The sequence below is a fragment of the Lissotriton vulgaris genome, chromosome 1_1 (genome assembly GCF_964263255.1).
Source record: "Lissotriton vulgaris chromosome 1_1, aLisVul1.2, whole genome shotgun sequence".
NCBI classification, from domain to species: Eukaryota; Metazoa; Chordata; class Amphibia; order Caudata; family Salamandridae; genus Lissotriton; species Lissotriton vulgaris.
Window position 1 is genome coordinate 973,351,337 of NC_141685.1, and position 22,342 is coordinate 973,373,678.

The window sequence follows — 22,342 nt, forward strand, 5'->3', positions numbered from 1 at the left end:
AGGAAATCAGACAGTTGCTTGTGTATGTTCCAGGTGGCCCCCAGGCAATGTCCCCTCACTGTTACCTTAAAGGCTTCCCATTCCACTAACTCATCGCCTACAGTGCCCTCATTGTCCTCGAAGTATTCAAAGATTGCCATCCCCAGGGATGAGTGGAATGTTCGGTCCTCCAGTGCTGCAGGTTGGAGTCGCCACGTGGGGACCGGGGGATGGTCTATCTCCTAGGTGAGCTGTAGCAGCTGGGGGTTAGGACCTGAGTGTGTCCGACCTAGGTATTCTATCTGCTGGACAAGGGCAAACAGGGCGTGTGAGCCCACCATACCATCAAGTCACACATGGAGCCCGTGCACCACAGAGTAGTAGGAGTAAACCCATGCATTGGGGTTAAGGGCGCTATTATCTAATAGTGCCCAGTGAGTAAGCCAGTCTGCCAAGGCCTGCACATTAGAAGCAGCTGTAGTTCTGGTGAGGTGTGGGAACGCTCTAACTAGGTCTACATTAAGCGCGGAGTTGAAATCCCCCCACAGAATTCCACTCCACCGCCCCAGTGAGGGCGTCTAAAAAGGTCTGGTCTACATTTGGGGCATAAATTGTACCTAGTAGCAACATTTGAACATTCAACCACCCTCTCGCAAATGCGTATCTGCCCTCCATGTCTATCACCTCTTCTTCACTCGTAAAAGGGACCCCAGCCCTCATCCAGATTAAGGCACTACGTGCATAGACCGGGTAGGAAGTGCCATACACCTGGGCTCTCCATCTCCTGCGCAAGTGCTTCAGCTCAACTGTCGTCATGTGTGTCTCCTGTAGCAGCATAATGCCAGCAGACCTACACTGCAGGTAAGAGTATATCGAATATCTATGCGCCAGCGTGTGCATGCCACACACGTTCCATGTGACTATATTTACTTGTGTCATGTCTTAACTGTTCGCTGTTCAGTGCGACCTAGAGCAAACAACATGCGGCAACGCTTGTGGTTAGTGGGTGTGCTCCGAGATAACAGTACCAAAAATAAAACTTTGGTTCTCTTCCAAGGGATCCTCATCAATAACAAAAAAAACTTAAGGGGAGAGAGCGAGACGGGGTGGATTTGTTCTCCCTTAGTAGAATTTTATAAACATAGAGAATCCACAGGTGGGTGTGGGTGGTCCCTACAATTGTAGGGAGCATGTAGTGTTCTTTAAATACCCCTCATCAATAGTCATAAGCACTGAATATTCCCGCCCATGTGCGGGGACCCCGGAAATAATATAAAATTATATATGGAAATCACATATATCTAGCTACACATATATGTACGTACATATATAATTTTTTCTCACACCAATGCAGCCCCAAAACTGCGGCTAAACAATGTAATTACCCATACATAGACTGTATTTGCCAGGATATAAAAAACACATTAGGTCAAATAGCGCTTGAACTTAACTTTAGTTTTAATGAGCAAAACACTCATAAATCCTGAAAATTGCTAATAAATAGACACTGTTAGCCCACAGGCTGCATTGTAAAGCAATAGCATAGAAAATGAAAGCATTTTCAACAAAGACTGGCACAGTGCCTTTAAGGCAGCCATGCCCCTGGCTTCCCATCATGCCTCAGGGGTGACAGTTAGGTCAGTTGTTCTTTCCTGCTCCTTCAGTCAGGACCCTGGTTTTACAGGTCCTAATTTTTTTGACTTTCTGTCAAAAATTATTTAAATTCTACAACTTTTTCACTTTCACTCAACGTCTTTTGACTTTAGAGTGCTAGTGCTGCTTTTTTTGTTCTTCAGAAAAGGTTTATTTTTGTCAAAATGCCTTCACTTTTCGATCCTTCCCCTCCTGTGGCAAAAAGGCCAGGACTGACGCACACCCTGTGTGTATCCTTTGTCTCCCTGAGACTCATAATGCTGACAGCTGTCAGCATTGTAAGAACTTATCAAAGAGAACCCTCAAGGACAGAGAGAGAATCAGAATTTTGGCCTCTCTGAAAGAGGTAGGTCTCCTAAAAGGCAGCAGAAAAGGAGAACGCGGTCGACGTCGAGAGAAGTCCCGACCTGTTCTCCGTCGGGATTGGCGTCGAGGCTGCCTGCGACGGTGAAAACATCTTCGAAGACACATTCTTCGACGGCAAAGACTCCGGTATCTTCGTTGACGTCAACCAGGCGGCGTTCAACGTCGAGAGGCAGGCCTCCGTTGTCGCCGGGTGGGCATACGACGTTGAGGCAGATCACTCCGTCGTCGCCACAGAGATCGACGTCGGGGCCCAGCGCTCCGTCGTCGCACCAGCGATCGACGTCTAGGCCCATCGCTCCGTCGTCGCACGGCCCAGCGCTCCGTCGACGCACCGGCATTCGACGTCGAGGCTCAGGCGTTCACCACCGAGGCGCGCTTTGTCGACGCCTCATCACTGGCGTCGAGACATTCTTCGTCGATGCCGCATTACCGGAGTTCAACGTCGAAGCAGGTGGCTCCGTCGGCGTTCCAGCGGCGTTCGATGTCGAGTCACAGGTCTCCGCCAAGGATGGGTCATCAGTCTCCGGCGTTGAGACACCAGCCGCTACCGCCAGTGTTGAGACCGGCGTTGGGACCAATGTCGACACAGAAGACCCCTGTAAGGTCGACGTCGAGTTTGCGAACTCCGTCACCGGATTACCGGCCAGCGTCGATGCAGAGATCTCCAAAGTCGACGCCGATACAGGAAGCGGCATTAGCGCCGGAGAGGCGTTCCAAGTCAAGGAGACGTTCTCCTATATACTCGAGCCCACCTGCAAAAAAGAAGAGATTTTCTTCAGGGCATTCTCAGCCAAGACACCAGGTATCACAGAGTCGCTCCAGATATCGCTCTAGATGTTCTTCAGGAGAGGTCTCTCCTCCGGTGAGCCTATCGTCATCTCCCTCATGCTCTCATGTCTCTGACCGGGAATCAGCATCTAAGACCTCGGATGTGGTGATCTATTCTTCTGATAGTGCATCAGAGCATTTAGAGAGGTGCATCCATCTCCTCTAGCATGTTCCCCTGAGAGAAGAGAAAGGCAAAAGTTGCCTTCTATCAGGCTGTCTCCTAGGTGGTACAGACCATTACACCACTGGGCCCCCGACAAAGACACAGCCTCTCGATTAACGCAGCAGGTGGATCGGGATCGACCTCCTTCCAGACCCAGAGAGCGTGTGCCCACTCCAGTGCGCTCAAGCAGGCGGAGGTCCAGGTCAAGGAGTAGGAGAAGGGAGCGCAGATCTCCTACCACTTCCTCATCGTCTACTCTCTCCAATAGAGAATATTCTTCCACATTAACCGACAGCCAACCGTTGAGAATCTCTCTAGTGGACGACATCTTCACTTACCAGGACATCTTGGGCAGAGGGGTGCTTAAGATGGGAATTCTCATGACAGCGCGCCAGACCAAGTCTTCAGTGATTTTTGAAACACTGCATCATAAGACAGCGGCCAAACCTCTGCTTCCCTTGGTTCCAGGGATAATAGAACCAGTTATGGACGTGTTCCTCACGCCTGCGACCATAAAGTCAGTACCGGCGAGGATTCTTAAAAAATATCGGTCGCCTGAGGAGGATCCACTATTCCTCAGAGCGGACCCTCCCCCGGATTCAGTAATCATCACAGCGGCAAGACCCATGCCGTGGCATCTTCCTCCACTGTACCTCCAGACAAGGAGAGCAAGACGCAAGACTCCTGGGGACGAAGAGTATGCGGCACCTCGGCCTCTTTGCTGAAGGTTTCCAATGCGGAGGCGTTATTGGGCCCCTGTGATGGGTCCCTGTGGGATTCCTTGTGAGAAGTTGGCCTGATATGCAGTGCTCACTATTCTAGTGATCACTATGTATCAGTCCAAACAACCCTTATTGATGATTGGTTGTAAGTCAACCGTAGACCAGCTATCCTAGTAGCATGGACAAGAGCAGTCTTTAGGCTAGACTCTAGAGGGCTTGTTAAGCCAGCTGTTATACCATCACATATACCCCTGAACACCAAGTGAAAGGACACCACACAAGTTGTTATGAAAATAAAAGGATATTTATTTAGAACACAACAACCCTGGACTCTTTATGAGGACAGGGTGCTAAGCACAATACAAAACTCTTATGAAAATACTCAAAGTCGCACAATTTACGCAAATGCCCGAGGGGCACGAAAAACCATATACTCTAAAAGTGGAATGCGAAATTACTAGCAGGTAAGTACTACTCTAATAGGCTTTAGGATCGCTAGGACTGGACTACTGAACCTTCAGATCACTAGCAGGAGGCCTAGGGAGATCGGGTGCAGAGTGTGCACTCTCACGCGGGATGCGGGACAAAGTCTATGGATGCTAGATTTCGTAAAGTTAGTGTTATCGGACGAATCCGACTAGGTAGAGCTGAAACGAAAAAGGATCTGGACCCTTGGATAGTTAGGCTATGCTGGAGCACCAAAATGCTGAGGTTACCTAGCCCAGGGGCTGCGGCTGCATATGTCTGAAAAGACGTCGGGAATCCTCGTTGCAGTCTATGGAGCCTGAAAGAAGAAGTTGCTGGCAGGCGACCAGTGAAGAGATTCAGAGGGATCCAAGCCTGGATCGGTGATGGAGGATACCTGTAAGCAGAAGGGACCAAGTTCTGAATCACTAGCCAGTGATTAGATGGGCACCAGGATGGCACCGGATGGAGTCACCTCGACCAGGTGAGTGGGCGACGCTGGGCTCTGCAGTCTCACAGACCAGGAGGCGTTGTCAGCGACCAGGATGGAGGTGCGAGCTGTCCCACGAAGGTATCTGCTGTCGACGTCGCTGGACCCCGGATTGGGGCAACAAGTCTTGGCAAATGCAAGCCCACGCGGTGGACTTAAAATGGCGTCTGGAGTGGACCAGGAGGGTCCAGGGTGCTCCTCTGTTGGAGGGGAGCAAGGGCCAGTCTGGAGCAACCAGACCAGCGGTGTTGTCGTCGTGGTACGTCGTCAAGAGGGCCACAAGCCAGCAGGCAAGTAGCCGGACAACGCGGTGAGCAGCAAAGAGCAGAAGGGTCCCACGGAGATCTGGTGGATGCTGGGGGGCTGGACTTCGGTGCTGGAGCTGCTCAGGGTTAGGGCTTCTCGAACCCCAAAGCACTCACTCGAGGATCCCTCGGCGGTCGTGCTGGATAAGCGTTGTGCAGTTCTGAAGATGGCCGGTCCCTCGAGGTCTCGTCACACACACGGATCTCAGCTGGGCTGATGATGTAGGTAGAGGTCAGCGGTGCCAGGGAAGCTGGGTCTCGTCGTGCTGGTCGGTCGGATTCCGGAGGAAGGACGTGCAGCAAACCGCAGTGTTCTTAGATGGTGCCTGCGGGTGCAGGCTGACTACTCCTTAGTCACAAGGGAGAAATCTTGAGAAGAAGTCTTGAGTTCCTTTCGTAGAAAGTAGTTTCAGGATTCAAAGATGATCTAATTTGGAAGGGGGCCCGCTCCTATCTTTATACTAAGGAAAGGGGCTGGCACGCGACTAGGTCCTGCCCATGGGTGGGACCAGGAAGGGGGGTGGTTACACCCCTCTCCCATGCCGGACTTTCCCCAGCTCAGGGGCTGGTGTGCCCCTGAAACTGGTTCTAGCCGGCCTATGCATAGTGAGCACCGGGGTGTTACTTGCAGTCACTTTCCTATAAAGCCCTGCCTACCCAGGATACACAAAACCCTGTCTGGGATGGTGCTAGCACCGCCCCTGACAGGAAACCCTTTGTCCAAGCCTCCCTCGCTGGAAGGACTCCCAGCAGCAGGAGGTCAGGCTTGTGTCTGTGGTGGCAGCATCCATTTTGTGATGCTGAGGCTTGAGTTAACTTTAACCGGGGTTCACAGTTACATACATGTCGTGTCCCTCTAGAAGGGTGGAATGTTAACCCCGTCGCCAGAATTGTCGAGGGGTTAGTATTCCAATTCGTATGACACCTTACTCGACATGTTTTGATAAAGCGATACCAGAGTTGGTATATAACCGCGAGGATTATAATGCACTTAAGAGTATATGGTACGCGTTATCATGGAACAGCTATTAGGACTTGGTTCCGCAAGCTGCAAACGGGCTCAGCTCATGCCAGAGCACCATCTCACATAATTCCAAGCACTCTGCCTTCAGGATTGTCAAGGCCTGCCATAGGAGTGACTGATAGGAATCTATGTGTCCATTCTAGGGTTAGATATAGGTATACTATATCTACAGCAAAGGGTGATTACACCACCTTGCCCCAGCTGTCGTGCAGCCAGTTGTGTCAGATTTAGATGGCCAGCAAGGGGTGGCATAATACATGCTGCAGCCCCTGGTAGGCCCTGGGTACACCTATGCCCTGAGTTACAGGGTCTGATAAGGTGGCCCAGTACCAATTGGATATGTACCTAAGGTACATGGAATCCATTTTCCAGAGAGAGCAGTAGGCCTGGGGTCCTGATTGGCAGGGTCCCAGGCCAACTATGTCAAAAACCAGCTAAAACACAGGGCAGCGCTTTATTGTAAAACTCCCTCAGGAAGATCGCAGGGATTTCAAAGAGATCCTTACGGAGGGCAGCCAAGTCTCCAACCAAATTATTAGTGCTGCAGCGGATGGAGCTACCCTGTCGGCTCATGGATATGCTCACGGGGTATGCGCAAGGAGGTCTTCATGGTTGCGCCTTACCGCCCTAAAGCCAGAAGCTCAGTCACGGATCATGAACCTGCCTTTCTCTGGAACATCTTTATTCAGTTCACACACCGATAAGGAAATGCAGCGTATGACGGCGTAATTGGACACGCTAAAAGCCGTGGGGCTTGAAAAGAAAAAAGAATTCCGAAAAAGGTTCCGCCCCTACAACAAGAGATCTTCCCAACAGAGGACTCAAACCCCTCAGTGGCAGAAGGGTCAAGACCAACAGGGGCAGCAAAAATCCCAGTACAGAGGCAGGCGCTCCTCAAGAAGTGGAGGTAATCAGCGACAAAGCAATAACTCCAACAAGGCGCAATCCAAACAATAAGTTCTTTCTTCCCCCAGCGCCGTTGACCACTCCAGTGGGGGGAAGCATTGAGTATCATATGGAAGAGTGGCGAGCCATTACAAAAGATCGTTAGGTGTTAGCTACGCTTCAGAATGGTTACTTTCTTCGGTTTCAACAACAACCTTCCTCTATCTCTCCACTGCCAACATCGAGTCAACAGCTAAAACTCCTACACAAAGAGGTAGCCACCCTTCTCACAAAATCAGCTATCGAGAGGGTACCAAGATCTCAAAGAGGGAAAGGAGTCTATTCAAGATACTTTCTAGTCCAGAAAAAAGGCCAGAAACCAGAGTACATACCCATCCTGGACTTGCGGACTCTCAACCTTTATGTCAGAAAAGAAAAGTTTTGCATGTTGGCACTTCATCAAATATATCCACATCTCAGGCAGGGGAATTGGATGTGTTCGCTGGACCTACAAGATGCATACTTTCATGTACCAATAGCTCACAGTCACAGGAAATATCTCCGTTTCCGGACCTCTCATTACCGGTTCAAAGTCCTCCCATTCGGGTTGAAGTCAGCTCTCAGAGTGTTCACGAAGTGCATCGCAGTGGTAGCAACCGCTCTACGCCGCAGGGGTGTCTTCGTGTACCCATATCTGGACGATTGGCTGTTGAAAGGTCCTTCCCCAGACAGTGTAAGGAACCATTTTCTAAGCTGCATCGATCTATGTCATCTGTTGGATCTGCATGTGAATTTCAACAAGTCACCTTCAAAGCCGACACAGCAAATACATTTCCTAGGAGCTCTGCTAGACTGCGAGGCAGGAAAAGTGTTTGATTCGGAGGAGAGACAGTCTTCCATCACTCAAAAATGCCAACTAGTTCTCCGGAGCAGAGATCTGACTGTGCGAAGGATTGCCTCCCTGCTAGGGTTGATGGCATCCTGCATTTTTCTGTTCCCCAATGCCAGACTACGGATGCGTCCTCTTCAGCAGGATCTGGTGGACAAGTGGGACCACCAGTCAGCTCGCTGAGACGACAAACTAACTTTGTCAAGCAAAGCGCGAACGTCCATACCTTAGTGGATGAAAAGGCGAAATATGCACGTCGGCATTCCATTCCATCAACCCCCGCCTGCCCAGACGCTGATTACATATGCCTCTCTCCAAGGCTGGGGGGCACACATGGGTCTTCTCCAGACGCAAGGACTGTGGTCCCCCAAAGAGCGCTCCTACCACATCAACATGTTGGAGCTGAGGGCAGTCTATCTAGCCCTCAAAAATGTCTTGCCCTCGATTCAAACACCATCATTGTTAGTACAAACAGACAACACCACCACCATGTACTACCTGAACAAACAGGGACTGGGTTCTTAACGACGAGGTAGTCGAAAACATCTTCCAGTCATGGGGTCCTCCCACAATAGATCTCTTCGCGGACGACGAAAACACCATATACAGAGGCGTCGCCTCAGGATTCTACCGACCAGGATCGAAAGGGAATGCCCTTTTGATAGACTGGTTAGGGGAATTTGTGTACGCCTTTCCACCCCTTCCGCTGATCACGAAGGTGGTGAGCAAGCTGAATTACTCGTACACAAAGATGATTCTCATTGCCCCCGATTGGCTGAGACAGTGGTGGTACACAGACCTTCTACATCTGTCAGTGTCCTCACAAGAGGCTGCCGTGCAGGCCTGACCTGTTATTCAAGATGAACTGGAGGATTCATCATCCCAACCTTCCGCCACTGAACTTGGCAGCATGGCTCCTGAGGTCATACAATACGGCCACCTAGGACTGCCGCAGGACTGCGTGTCCATTTTGAAAGAGGCGAGACGACCTTCCACAAGGCATTCATATGCATGCAAGTGGAAGCTTTTCCACATGTGGTGTATGCAGAACAATTGTCATCCTATCAAGGGTCAGGAAGAGGTCATTTTCCCTTACCTATTATATCTGGCTAAAGCATGGTTGAAATTTTATTCCATTAAGGTGCACTTAGCAGCTATAACAGCTTACAGGTGGTCACCTTCCCAACATTCTTTTTCCAGTTACAGGCTGTGAAAGATTTTCTAGAGGGCTTGAAGAAGGTCAATCCTCCGTTACGCCCTCCATCGCCCCCCTTGGAGTTGAACCTGGTGCTATCAAAATTGATGGTTCCTCCTTTCGAACCCATTCATAAAGCAACCTTGCAGCATATTTCTTGGAAGGCTACCTTTTTGGTAGCAATCACGTTGGCTCGCAGGGTGAGAGAAATTCAAGCTCTCTGTTCCAAAGAGCCTTATACAGTGTTCCATCTGAATAGGGTGGTGTTGAGGACACATCCCTCTTTTCTACCTAAGGTGGTGTCAGATTTCCATGTAAACCAGACCATCTCTCTACCCACCTTTTTCCCCAATCCCTCCACTCCAGCTGAGAGGGCCTTGCATTCTTTGGACCTGAAAAGGGTTTTAAAATTCTATCTTGATAGGTCCACATCTATACGTAAGTCTGATCAACTGTTTGTCAACTATGGATCGATCAGATCCGGTTATGCAGCCTCGAAACGTTCCATCTCAAGTGGATAGTTTTGTGTATCAAACTTGCCTACCAATTGGCGCAGAACACCCTGGGGTTTTCTCCCAAAGCACATTCCACCAGAGGGAAAGCGGGTACTACAGCTTTTCTCCATAATGTGCCCATGTCTGAGATTTGTGAGGCAGCGACCTGGAGGTCCGTCCATACATTTACCAGACATTACTGTCTAGATTCAGACACTAGAGCAGATGCCCAAGTAGGCCTTAACGGCTGATTTTCGGCTGTTACAATCTTTGGTTGGGTCATGTGTTTCTCATTTACCTGCAGGTGGTTGATGGGCTTGCTATTCATTTAGTGCTTATGACTATTGATGAGGATCCCCTGGAAGAGTAGGATAAGTTACTTACCTGTAATCCTAGTTCTCTTCCAGGGGTATCCTCATCAAAGTCATAAGCAACCCACTCGCCTCCCCAGGTAAATGAGACGTTGTCAAAGTGTTTACAGTTTATTGTTGAGCCCTGACTTTCAGGGTTATGCAAAGAACAACTGACCTAACTGTCACCCCTGAGGCATGATGGGAAGCCAGTGGTCATGGCTGCCTTAAAGGCACTGTGCCATTTTTTAAAAAAAAAATGCTTTCATTTTCTATGCTATTGCTTTACAATGCAGGCAAAGAGAGAGAGTTCTCCCAATTAATTTTAGGTCCAGAGGGGGGAGACAAAGACAGACAAAATGTACGAGTTACCTCTATAAGCACCTATATTGCTTTAATATGGAGTAAATCCTAACAATATTTATAAGAAGATGCCAAAGAGGAAAGCTGAAGCTTCAAAGTATTGTCAAAACATATATATATTTTTTTCCCTTTTCATTTTTTAAGATAAATTTATTTGAAAACATTTATGCATCTGTACAAATCATTTTGTCATATATCATGCTCAACAAAAGTTCAGCGAAGCGCGAAGAGGTGTAGCCTTGCTACACCTCTTCGCGCTCTCCTGCAGGTGAGGCCAGCGGGAGGGTTATTGCATTCTTCATCACCCCTGTACTTCACCTTGCTGTGTGGGTCATACTTTCTCCGCCTTTGTTCCTAGTGCCCTCACAGCAGGCACCCAGGGCGCAAAGCTCTATTTTCTCCAGGCATACTAGCCTTCGACAGCGCGGACATTGGCCCACCGGTTCTTTTCAGCTACCAGCGCATAAGGGTTTGTGGGCCATGCACTTCACCCGTACTGGCCCCCACCCCACGATCTGCTCAGGGCTGGTGCTGACCCTCGAGTCCTCGCGGCTACGGCTACAGTTATTCCTTTCGCCAATCCGGCTCCTGCGCACGCGCCTACTGTAGAGGCCTCAGGTGTCTGCCCCTCCGGCAATCTGTGTGCTTGAGTGTTTTAAGCCGGAATTGGCTTCCCTGTGTACTTGCCAACCTGCTGCCATACCGTGTGTGTTGCGATGGTGAGGGATTACACAGTTTTTCCACAAGATAACCAGGGATAGGAGTCAGAGCTCTAGAATCTCGCGTCTTTCATATTGGCCGGCTAGCCACACCCTCGTGAGGTCCTGCACTCTTAATAAGGAGCTAATAGTGGTGAGGTCCTGCACTCTTAATAAGGAGCTAATAGTGCTGAGGTCCTGCACTCTTCATAAGGAGCTAATAGTGCTGAGGTCCTGCACTCTTAATAAGGAGCTAATAGTGGTGACATCCTGCACTCTTAGGAAGGAGTCCACTCACAAACACACCAGTGACAACCAGAATTTCACGCAGATATAGTAATAAATGCAAGTCAGTCCAAACAAGAAATCCACCCACAAATATCACAGTAATAACTAGAGCTAAACAAAGAGATATCTGTATTGTAGAGAAAACTTTCAAAAGTGTGACAATACACTCACAGACACACTCACCTATCATTTTTCCCACTAAAAACATTGGAGCAGATTTACAAGCCTCTTGCAACACATTTGCGCCGCTGTTGCGTCACAGCGTAAATCTTGCACCACGTTACGACTTATTTACAGCGTGACGCATCTAGGCAGATGCATCACATTGTAAAGCACTGCGCCACATGAAACCTGCCCCAGGTTTCATGTGGGCGTTCCATCACAGGGTGGCAGGGGTGGGGAATTCCTATCTCCCGACGCCCGAGACATCAAGTTTTCTTACAAGGGCAAGAGGTTTTCATTTCTATTTTGTCCAAAGGACAAGTAGACAGTCTTACGGTAATCTGATACACAGCTGTTCAACCCTGTTGGTCACAGCCAGTTAATAAGTAGCTCTGCAAAGTTTATTGGCAGTGAAAGGGTCAATGTAAAAGCTGGGGTCTGCATTTTAATTTCCCAAGAGCAGAAGCACAAAATGATGAAGCTGAGTTCAAAGTTGCAGCTCTGTATAATACTTCCACAGCACTGGAGTCTTTTTGCTTTCTCCCCGAGGCTCATGTGTGGCTTTCAGGCCCTCCCCATGTCCTTTCATTTTCTTCGAGCACAAAACGAACATGGAGCTTCTGCAGCTCCAGAACACTCACATAACTGGAAGGTAATGTTATCGGCCTCTTGGCTCCTGCTCAGACTTGAACCTTGTGACCCCTGCCTTTTATTCTGTGCTTCACCCTTGGGCCTTAATCGGCCCCAGGATCGCTCCTCGCCCTCGCCTCCGTGGGCCTGCAGTAAAGCACACGCTTTCCCTTATCATCATGCTCTTGCACAACCCTCCTTTGCACTTTGCCTTTACTGTGCACCTTATGTTTCACCCAGTGCCTGAATTTGCTAATCCCACCCCCCCTGTTACCCCCTCTGACTGCCCTGACCCGCCCCCTTGACCTCTCATATCCTGCATCATCCAGGGCTTACAATAACGCTCAATAGTTTCCCCATGGGGAATTCATGCAGTCTTCAGGCACACCCTCATGTCTGTCCTTGCACTGGGCCTCTCGTCTCACTTCATGCGTGCACCAGGGGCATCTGAACACCCTACAGCAGCTGTAGGGTTTTTCATGGGCCTCTTCTTTCTGCAGGTCCAGACAAAGGTTCATAATTGACGTGAAAGGATATATACATGGATGAATGAGTTAAAGGATGGATGAGTGCAAGGGTGAATGAATGGATGGGGTGAAAGTGGATGGGTGAGTGAACGGATGAATGGTTAAATGAAAGCGTGGATTGATGGATGAGAGAGAGTGGATAAATGGATGGCAGAGTGGGTGTATGGATGGCTGGGTGGAAGGATGGATAGAGTGATGGATAGAAGGGTGGTTAGTTGAGTGAAACGGTGAATGTAGGGATGAATGAAAGGGTGGATTGATATGAGGAAAAAAGAGGATGGTTGGGGTGAAAGATGGAAGAGCAAAAGGATGGAGGGATAAGTGAAAGGGTGGATAGAGGGGTGAAAGTGGATGGATGAGCTAAAGGATGGATGGATGGATGGATGAGTGGAAGGAAGGAGGGATGAATACATTTAAATGATAGATCTAGACTGGGAAGGATAGGTTTGGACCGGGGCAGTGTGAACCCCTCTCTTTAGCAGCTACAGTGGGGGTGGAGCTTTTGATTGGCCTCATCTGTCTTCAGCTCAGCAGTCAAAGGCCCATAATTAATGTGTAACGGAGAGTGAGTGGATGAATGGATGGATGGATGGATGGATGAGTGACTGTAACTGGCTTACTAGATGGAGGTATGAGTGAAAGGATGAATGAGTGATGGGGATGGTGGATGGTGTGTTGATGAAGGAAAGGGTGAAAAGATAGATGGGTGGCAGGGTGTATTGATAGATGGATGAGTGAAAGGGTAAATTGATGGATGGGTGGAAGGGTACATTGATGAATGAACCGAAGGATGGGCCGATCGCTGAGATGGAGGGATATGGTTGGGGATGGATGGGTAGGTTTGAATATGGATGGGCGGGCGGATGGATGGACAAACAGAATGGGGAAAGTCTGATGAAAGAATGAATGAATGGATACCAATGTAAAGGTGAAATGCTAGATATCAGGAGGTGAATGAAATGATGAATGGGTAGATGTGCAAAAAAAGAGGCAAAAAAAAAGAAATCACTAGTATTCGAAACCTTCTATAATCTGAGCCTGACATAACCAGAGAGGCTATAATCAGAGCTCTCTATAATGAGAATGCTGCCATTATTTGACGGTGCACATGGCACCAAAGGGGCAAGTGGATTAGGTTACAGGACAAGTTGATTTATAAAGCAACCTGTCCCATGGACAAGTAGATATTTTATTAAATTCCACACCCCTGGGGTGGGCGTTCCGTCGCAGGAAAGCCCCGTAAAACTGACGCCGTGAAATCTACCAGATTTCACGGAGTCAGTTTTACGACGCTCCTGCGTCAAACCCTTATGCCTGCGTGAAGCAGGCGTAAGGAGTGACGCACCACGTTAAGTATGGACGGCCCCTGTGCATTGCTGGAGTTGCGTCGCGCTTGCTATGCGACTCCAGCAATGCGTCGCACTTACGCCACAAGATGCGACACGCATCTGCCCATCCTTGCGCCATGGTGCACCGCATTGTGAATGCGTGGCACAAGGGGGGAATTGCGTGTCACATCTGTTCTGGGGCATCCCTGCGGATTTGCAGAGATGCGCCAGATATTATAAATATGCCCCTTTGTGTCTCACCAAGTGCTAGTCCAACTTTAACCAGTAATGTGGTACACTACGCCTCATCAGCTGAAGTGTCGGAGGATTTTCCCAATGTTACCAGTTTATACAGTACTCCTCTCTGTGAAGTGGTGACATCTATGTGTTGGTGTTTTCAGCTGCTGCTGCCTAATTATGCACAAAGTGGTGCTGCTCTTGGTCCCTGTATCTGTGCTTTGCGGCTGCAACCTGTCAACATGCCGCCTGCCCACTCTTCCTGTAATACCCGTCTATAGTGGTCTTGCCACATGGCAGGGTGTGGCCTACCTACAGCTTGCTACTTTTGTGTACATTTAATGCTTGTGCACTGTTATTAATGTTGTGTATTTTGTGATAGCCTTTCCCAGCGTAACACCAACACTTACTTGGAGTCACTGTGGACTGCGAACTATCTCTGAAAGCGCAAGTAGGTCAGGTGGTCTCCAAGTGCTTCTTCCAACTAAAAAAAATCCAGAAGGTACGTCGTCTGCTTACACCCGAGGCAATCACCCAGGTTGTGATTTCAACTGTACTGTCCCATCTGGACTACGCGAATGCTATCTACCTAGGTCTTCCCAACTACCTAGTTAAGCGACTCCAGATGTTACAGAACCATGCCTCAAGGCTAATCCTGAACCAACCAAGGTGTCAGGCAGCTACCCCCCTCCTAAGGAAACTACACTGGCTCCCAGTAGCCCAGCGCTGTGCCTTTAAGACTGGTTGCATAATTTTCAAGTCCCTCTCCTGTAAAAGCCCCTCATTCATTAACCAACTGATTTCCAGATACACCCCTTCTCGCAACCTACGCTCACGCCACCTGAGCCACCTGCAGACGCCTTCCTTCAAACTTAAGCGCGCAGGAGGCTTGCTTCCTGCTTGTGGAATTCTCTCCCCCTGGAGATCCGGAATTGTCAAGATCTCCTCTCTTTCTGAAAAAGCCTTGAAGACCGGGCTCTTCAGACAAGCATTTCAATAAATGCATCCCTCCTCTATGTTCATGTTACTGCTGATCACAGCGCCAAGCAACCAATCGGTGATAGCGCGCTTTAGAAATATTTTAATAACATAATAACATTTAGTCTATTAACTCGAACAATAGACATATTATTCACCATCTGAATTTGTCACGTTTGGTGGTCTTCGCTCCTTATACTATGAGCTGGGCTGTAAATTTGATGGCACTTCCATTGGGCTGACCTAGCGTCTTTTTAGCATCCTTTCCCCAGAAATTGAAGTAAAAGGTTCTCACTGCAGTCAGCCTCACCACTGTCACCACATTTTAAAGCGAAGAGCAGATTTCAAATAAGTTGGGCATATGAACTTTTTCTGGAGCAACACCAACATTTTGGGATACTCCATTGGCATGTACTCTTCTCTTTCTTGAGATTTACAAGAAACAGCTATAATTTTTTTTATATATACTTGCACTCTGAATGAATACTTTTTTTGTGTTGATTGTTTATAATGCATCATACAACAAGCATTTCCAATGCAATAGGACTCCCATTTGCGAGCGTTTAAGCTATTGGTATTGTAAATGACAATGCATTTTATTTATGTGTTTATAAAAGAAGCACACATATATAAGGCATTGTTACTTTTTAATGCCAAGAGCTCTAACTCTCGCAAATGCGCCCCCTTTTTTAGACGCTGCTCGCATATTCAGGTTACAGTGAGCAGCGTCTAAACAAAGGGGTGCGCCCAACATTAAAGCGGAAGCGCGTGTGGTGCTTTCAGCCATAATGATAAAAAGAAAATAATCTCAAAAGGTTCTGTAGCGTGGCCGCTAATGTGAAAGCAGCTGCGCTGGTAATTAAATAACTACGTCTGCTAAACTGAAAGTGGCTGCGCTGGTAATTAAATAAATAAATAATTGCGGGCGCTAAAGTGAAAGCAGAGCAGCCTATTATTAAGTCATTAAAAAGGCACGTCCGCTATAGTTAAAGCGGACCGCGCTGCAATTTGAATTAAAGTATTACTATTAAACCAAAAGTGGGTGGGTGCCTCGATGTCATGGGGTAGAGCATTAAAGAAAATCGTGCTCACTGACTTATAAAGCAAACCATGCAACAACACCAGCAAAAGGTCCAGTAGTTATGAAAGGTAACAAATGCAGACAAGGCCGTACCAGGAGGGACTAAGAAGCCTAATAACGACTCTGAGCCAGCATTTACGAAGGAGAATGACACAACCCAATAAAAAATATGGGCAGAGAGTGGGTGGGACTTCAAAGCCATATTCCCCTACTGCATGCCTCGCAGCAGCGCATGCGCTGCCCAGGCTCGACCTCAAAAGTAGTGGGGCTGGCCTACGGGCAGGTTTTAAGCTCACCAGGAATTGTATTGGAAGAACTCATTACAAAAAGTTGCCTGCATGTGTCCCTTGCTCCCCTGCATCTCCCTCTCGGGTGGCTAAAATCAAATAAAAAAAGGAACAATAACTATGTTTATTGTCTAAACATTTTTTTACCCTTATGAACTTGTCTAATGAGCCTTTATTCCAACAGAGACCGCATCCATGTCACAGGAAGCATGCCAGGGCAGAATGAGACCTGGGGTGCCCAGCGGATTCTTCTATCAGGATGTCTGGCATCCTTTATTGTGCAAGATGTCAAGATTTAAAGCAGAGGCTGAAGTGAACCACTGTCTGCAGGAGAGGACTATCCACCTCCTGGGTGACTCTACATTGCGCCAGTGGATTTACTACTTTCCCAAGCTAGTAAAAAGTAGGTTACTTCTTTTTCTCTCCACTTTTACATTCATTTTATGATTTTATGACTTTGTCTTATAGACATTGTCAGTAGATCAGCTTCCCTCACCTATGAAATAAAAATACAGGTAGCTGCACATTTCCTTCCATTCCTGACATGCACACACACAATGCTCCATTCTCCGCCCATCTCCTTTTACACAACGTACTACAAGTAGCACAGTCTCTGGGCTGACTTACCCTTTATCTCTTTTCTGTCTTTCCCCTCGTCCTCTCCTTTCTCACTCCACCTCTCCCCACTCCCTCTCTATTTGTCTCCCCAAACATTGGACACAGTTCTTCCTTGTCTCCCTGCTATGGCTCCTTTCCTCCCCTCCTTTCCCATAAATTCTCTCAACAGCGTTGTTTGTTTACTGTACCTTACTATGCTATTGTAACATGTTATTTGTAACGCAATGTTCCTCTGCTATAGCACTCTGATACCTACGGGTCTAGCCAGTGCTTTATAATCCTTTGATGTACCTTCTAATGCAACGTTCCCCTGGTTATGCGCTCTGATACCTCCGGGTCTAGATAGCGCTATATAACCTTCGCAAATTCAAATAAACTAAAACTGTTTTTTCCTGAACGCTGAGACCTGAGCAACATGGCTGATGACCGGTGGAGCTGCTTGACAGCTAATGAGGAGTCTGGCCGTGGTTTTCTCCCTTGAACGTCACCTACCCAGCCGGACATTGGGCATTGTTCCTCCTCGTCTCCCCGCTTTTACTCCTTCCTCCCCTCCCTCCTACGACTTATTGAAACATTGTTTGTGTACTGTACCTTTCTATGCTCTTGTATCTGATGTATCTTGTTATGCAATGATCCTAAATGTAAAGCGCTCTGATACCCTCTTGGGCCAAGTTTGCGCTATATAAAACTTTATAAATTGTTCCTTTATGCTATCATCTAGGTGTCGCACAATACAGAGTTGTGATAAGTTTATGTAGCGCAGACACATCTCCGGTCATTGTCGTCTCCATTGCTAAATATGTGGAGAGCAAATGACCAATTCTGTAAAAAATTGTCTCTTTTACCCTTACATCAACCGTCGCCTAGCCTTATTGCAAATCCCCCCTCTATTGTTGAGCATGTTTTTAGAATTGGTGTTTTTATTATGATATTGTAAGCTGGGGCACTTGCACTTAATTTAGCTAGGCTTTCCTGTGAGACAGGGTAGGGCAAGCAACTTCAGCTGTATCCTTGTATTTGTAGTACCTCTGTTTTATACTGATTACAATCTTAAGGTCTATGTGTCAAATGCAGCATGCACGTGCCTAGTAATGTTTCATATTGTATTATCTACTCTCTATAGTTTATTATTTCTGATCTGTAATTTTTACAAATATACAAACTAGGCCTGGGCAGAGCTTGCAGAATCACTTAAAAACTCCATGAGATTCCGCTGAGTTCCGCGAGCAGGCAGAGTATGTCGTCAGTCACACCACAATAGTTTAATTGTTGAGTAACAAAACTCATTGGGTGCTTAGCAAATGCTTCCTTCCACCGATCCATTTCACAGCCACCCAGGATGTGTTGTGCAGGGATGTGTGTACACCAGAGCACAAGTCCTATAAAAAGAAGTGGGGGGACTGACAATATGCAAATGACCTCATGACGTCACGTGCTGAACGTGTCCCGGTGTCTGAAAATTATACCGGGACACGTTCAGCATATTTCTGTGGGGCCCAGCTTCTTGGCAGAGGGGACGGCATCCACCCGCGTGTACCCCCGATTCGAGCTTTGGTGTACACTTTTTCAGCTGCACGCGAGACACACTGGCTTACACCGATGCAGACATTCACAATATTTGAGGAAGCTCTCCAAGAAAGACGCTGTGTAATCAGATGTGGTAGTGCACAGTGCTGCGTATACGCCTCTAAATAGCAGTGTGGCCGGACACTACATATGTGGTCGTGGGGAGCCTCTGTTAGCCTGCAGTGAGTCACCGAGGCAATGCCATTAGCCCTTAATTTAACCGGAGCTCAGGGACATCGAACATTACCCCGAGCCCAGAGGTCAGTCAGCAAAAAGGTACGCTTCTCCACAGGTACTGGCTTGGCCTCCGGCCAATTCAGATATCACTCCTCAGTGCCTCCTTCAGTGTCCTCCTCAGTGCTTAATTTGTAATAGTAAGATTTCCGGTGCCAAAAGCTCTGCTCAGAAACACAGCTGATGCTTTTAACCCATTTACTGCGGCCGTTATTTCGGCGTAGTGCGGGTGTTCTTGAGAGTGGGCCGGGCCCCGTTGGCTGTTCGCAGCACCGGCCAGGTAGTGCTCGCGACGGCCAACGGCAGCACGGAAGGGGTTAAATGTCGGCGAACCAAATACCAAAGCAGCGTGACATTGAATCAACATCATGGCCCTTGCATCTGCTATCAGACACTCCCTGTCCATTTATCTCACACGTGAAGGTTCCTAATTTCTCTTCTCCCTTTGCTATGGTTTTCCCGCCTTCTGCTTTCACTCTGCATTTTTTTCCATCTCTTGTTGGTGGTCAATGTTTGATGACGAAAAATAAGTGCTGTCCCCAAAAATGAGCGACAGTGGCCCTACCCACAATTACCAGCTCAAATTAAGCACTTGTCCTCCTTTGACCCTCAGCCCTGCCAGGGCTCGAGTTCAAGGGATAAGTCAGATCATCAGTGAAGGGTGTGCTCCTCCACTAGGCCTAGAGCACCCTCCTAGTTCTATTCAGAACAAATCAGACCTTCACTGCCCTTTCTTCAATCTCTAACGATCCTACCCTTTACCATTCAAGGGGTTAGCGTCAAATTATCACCCGAGCCGGTGGTCAGGTCATCGGTGAAGACGCCCATCCCCACAAAGACCGGCACACCCTCACCATCCCAGGGACCTCAAGTGTCCCGCATTTCAAGTGAGAAATGGCCATATTTTTGTCATCTTATGAGCATTTGTGTAGCGCCTTTCTGCTATTTGCACGGGCTTGCAGCGCTACAGCAGTAATTTTGACTGCAGACCTGGCGGTTGGAGTATCATGCAGTATGGTATTTGTGACAATCAATGGTTTATATGATGTGTGCAGTGGCGACTCGTTGTTTTAAAAGAACAGAACAGAACACCCATGTCTAAGCGGAGTTTAAGGGACATGTTTGTGTCAGGGCGAGTGAGCCATCGGGCAATAAAGGGCATCTCAATTCGGGCCATGGTAAACGTTTGCCCACTGACCAGCTGATTATGCTGGGTTGTGTACATGAATTTTTGTTATCGACATTAAAAGGCGTAAAGGGTCTGCTGTGAGGCAAACGCCGCCTCAGCACCAGACATCGCCATAGCCATCCCACCGGACTACAAGATCTCCCGCAGATACCGCACCAACGGATTTAGAGGGGGAATCGCCATCATCCACAAGGACACCCTCAGAGTCTCGACCAACACCGACGACACCCTCACCACTGCCGAGCACATGCACTTCCAGATCCACACCGACCCCAACACGATCCTCAGAGGAACACTCGTCTACAGACCACCCGGACCACGACCACAGTTAAACAACACCATCACCGACCTCATCAGCACCCACGCCATCGCCTCCACGGATTACATCCTCCTCGGGTACCTGAGCTACCACCTCGAGAACAACAACGACGCCAACTCCACCGCCCTGATCGATAATCTTGCCAGCCTGGGACTCAAACAGCTCGTGACAACCACCCACGCCGCTGGACGCACGCTGGACCCCATCTTCTCCGCAAACCCCCACATTTCCTTCAACCACACCACCGAACCCCACTGGACCGACCACAGATGCGCCACTTCCCCTTCAAGAAACCCACTACACACCACCGCACCCAACAGTTGCCACGCCGCTGCTGGGGCAAGGTCACCAAGGACCAACTGACCACCACCCTCGCCCTGAGACCACCCGCCGACCCCATCGATCCCAACACCGCCGCTACCAACCTCAAACAGTGGATCAACGACTGCGCCAACACCCTCACCCCTCTCAAGATCTCCACAACCAACCACACCAACAAGAAAGCCGCCTGGTTCACCGAACACCTCCGGACCTCCAAACGCACCTGCCGAAAGCTGAAGAAGAAATGGCTCTACGACCGAACACCAGACAGCCACACAGCCCACAAGAACGCCACCCACATGACACCACCAACTCATCAGGACCGCCAAGAGGACCGCCTTCAAGGATCGCCTAGACAACAACGCAAACAACACCAAAGAGCTCTTCAGCATCGTGAAAGAACTCTCCAACCCCAGCTCCAACACCAACGACATTCCATCATCACAGGACCTGTGCGGCTCCCTGGCCACCTTCTTCCACCGCAAGATCACCAACATCCACGACAGCTTCAACTCCGACACCACCGCACCCACCGCTGAGACCACCACCCCTGCGACCTCCACCCGCACCAGTCGCCTGACCGCCTGGTCCGCCGTTAATGACGAAGACACCATCAAAACCATGAACTCCATCCACTCCAGATCCCCATCCGACCCTTGCCCTCACCACGTTTTCAAGAAAGCCAGCACAACCAGCGCGCCTCACCTCCGGAAAACAATCAACATCTCCTTTGAGACAGCAACCTTCCCGGAAAGCTGGAAGCACGCCGAGATCAACGCCCTACTGAAGAAACCCAAGGCAGACCCCAAGGACCTCAAGAACTTCCGGCCCATCTCCCTGCTCCCGTTCCTGGCAAAAGTGATAGAGAAGATTGTCAACAAACAGCTAACCCGCTACCTCAAACAACAACATCCTGGACTCTTCCCAGTCTGATTTCCGCAGCAACCACAGCACCAAGACCGCCCTCATCGCCGCCAACGACGACATCAAGATCCTGATGGACAAAGGAGAAACAGCCTCCTGGACCTATCAGCAGCCTTCGACACGGTCTGCCACCGCACCTTATCAGCACGCCTCCATGACGCCGGAATCCAAGAGAAGACCCTGGCCTGGTCCACGTCCTTCCTTTCCGGCAGAACCCAGAGCGTCCGCCTCCCACCCTTCCGCTCAAAAACCACCGAGATCATCTGCGGCGTCCCACAGGGATCCTCCCTCAGCCCGACACTGTTCAATATCTACATGGCACCGCTCGCCCACGTCACACAACAACATAACCTCAACATCATCTCCTACGCCGACGACACCCAGCTGATCATATCCCTCACCAAAGACCCCCACACTTCCAAAACCAACCTCCACAGAGGAATGAAGGCCGTCGCCGACTGGATGAAGGACAGCAGGCTGAAGCTGAATTCAGACAAGACTGAGGTCCTCATCCTCGGACCCACCCCTTCAGCCTGGGACGACTCCTGGTGGCCCATATTGCAAGGCACAGCCCGGGACCAACCAACCGACCACGCACGCAACCTGGGGTTCATCTTCGACTCTGCCCTCTCCATGACCAAGGAAGTCAACGCCATCTCCGCGTCCTGCTTCAGCACACTCCGAATGCTCCGCAGGATCTTGAAATGGATCCCTCCCGACACGAGAAAGACCGTCACCCAGGCCCTCATCACCAGCAGACTCTACTACGGGAACGCCTTCTACT

At 49.0% G+C, this 22,342-nt stretch overlaps 1 protein-coding gene across 1 annotated transcript in view; it reads left to right on the plus strand.

The window, feature by feature from the left end:
* Nucleotides 1-22,342, plus strand: part of LOC147748318 (NXPE family member 1-like) — a 477,620-nt gene that overhangs the window by 405,506 nt on the left and 49,772 nt on the right. Inside the window, exon 5 of the mRNA XM_086960166.1 lies at nt 16,572-16,790. Coding sequence (XP_086816292.1) covers nt 16,572-16,790 — 219 coding nt within the window. The remainder of the gene's footprint in view (nt 1-16,571; nt 16,791-22,342) is intronic.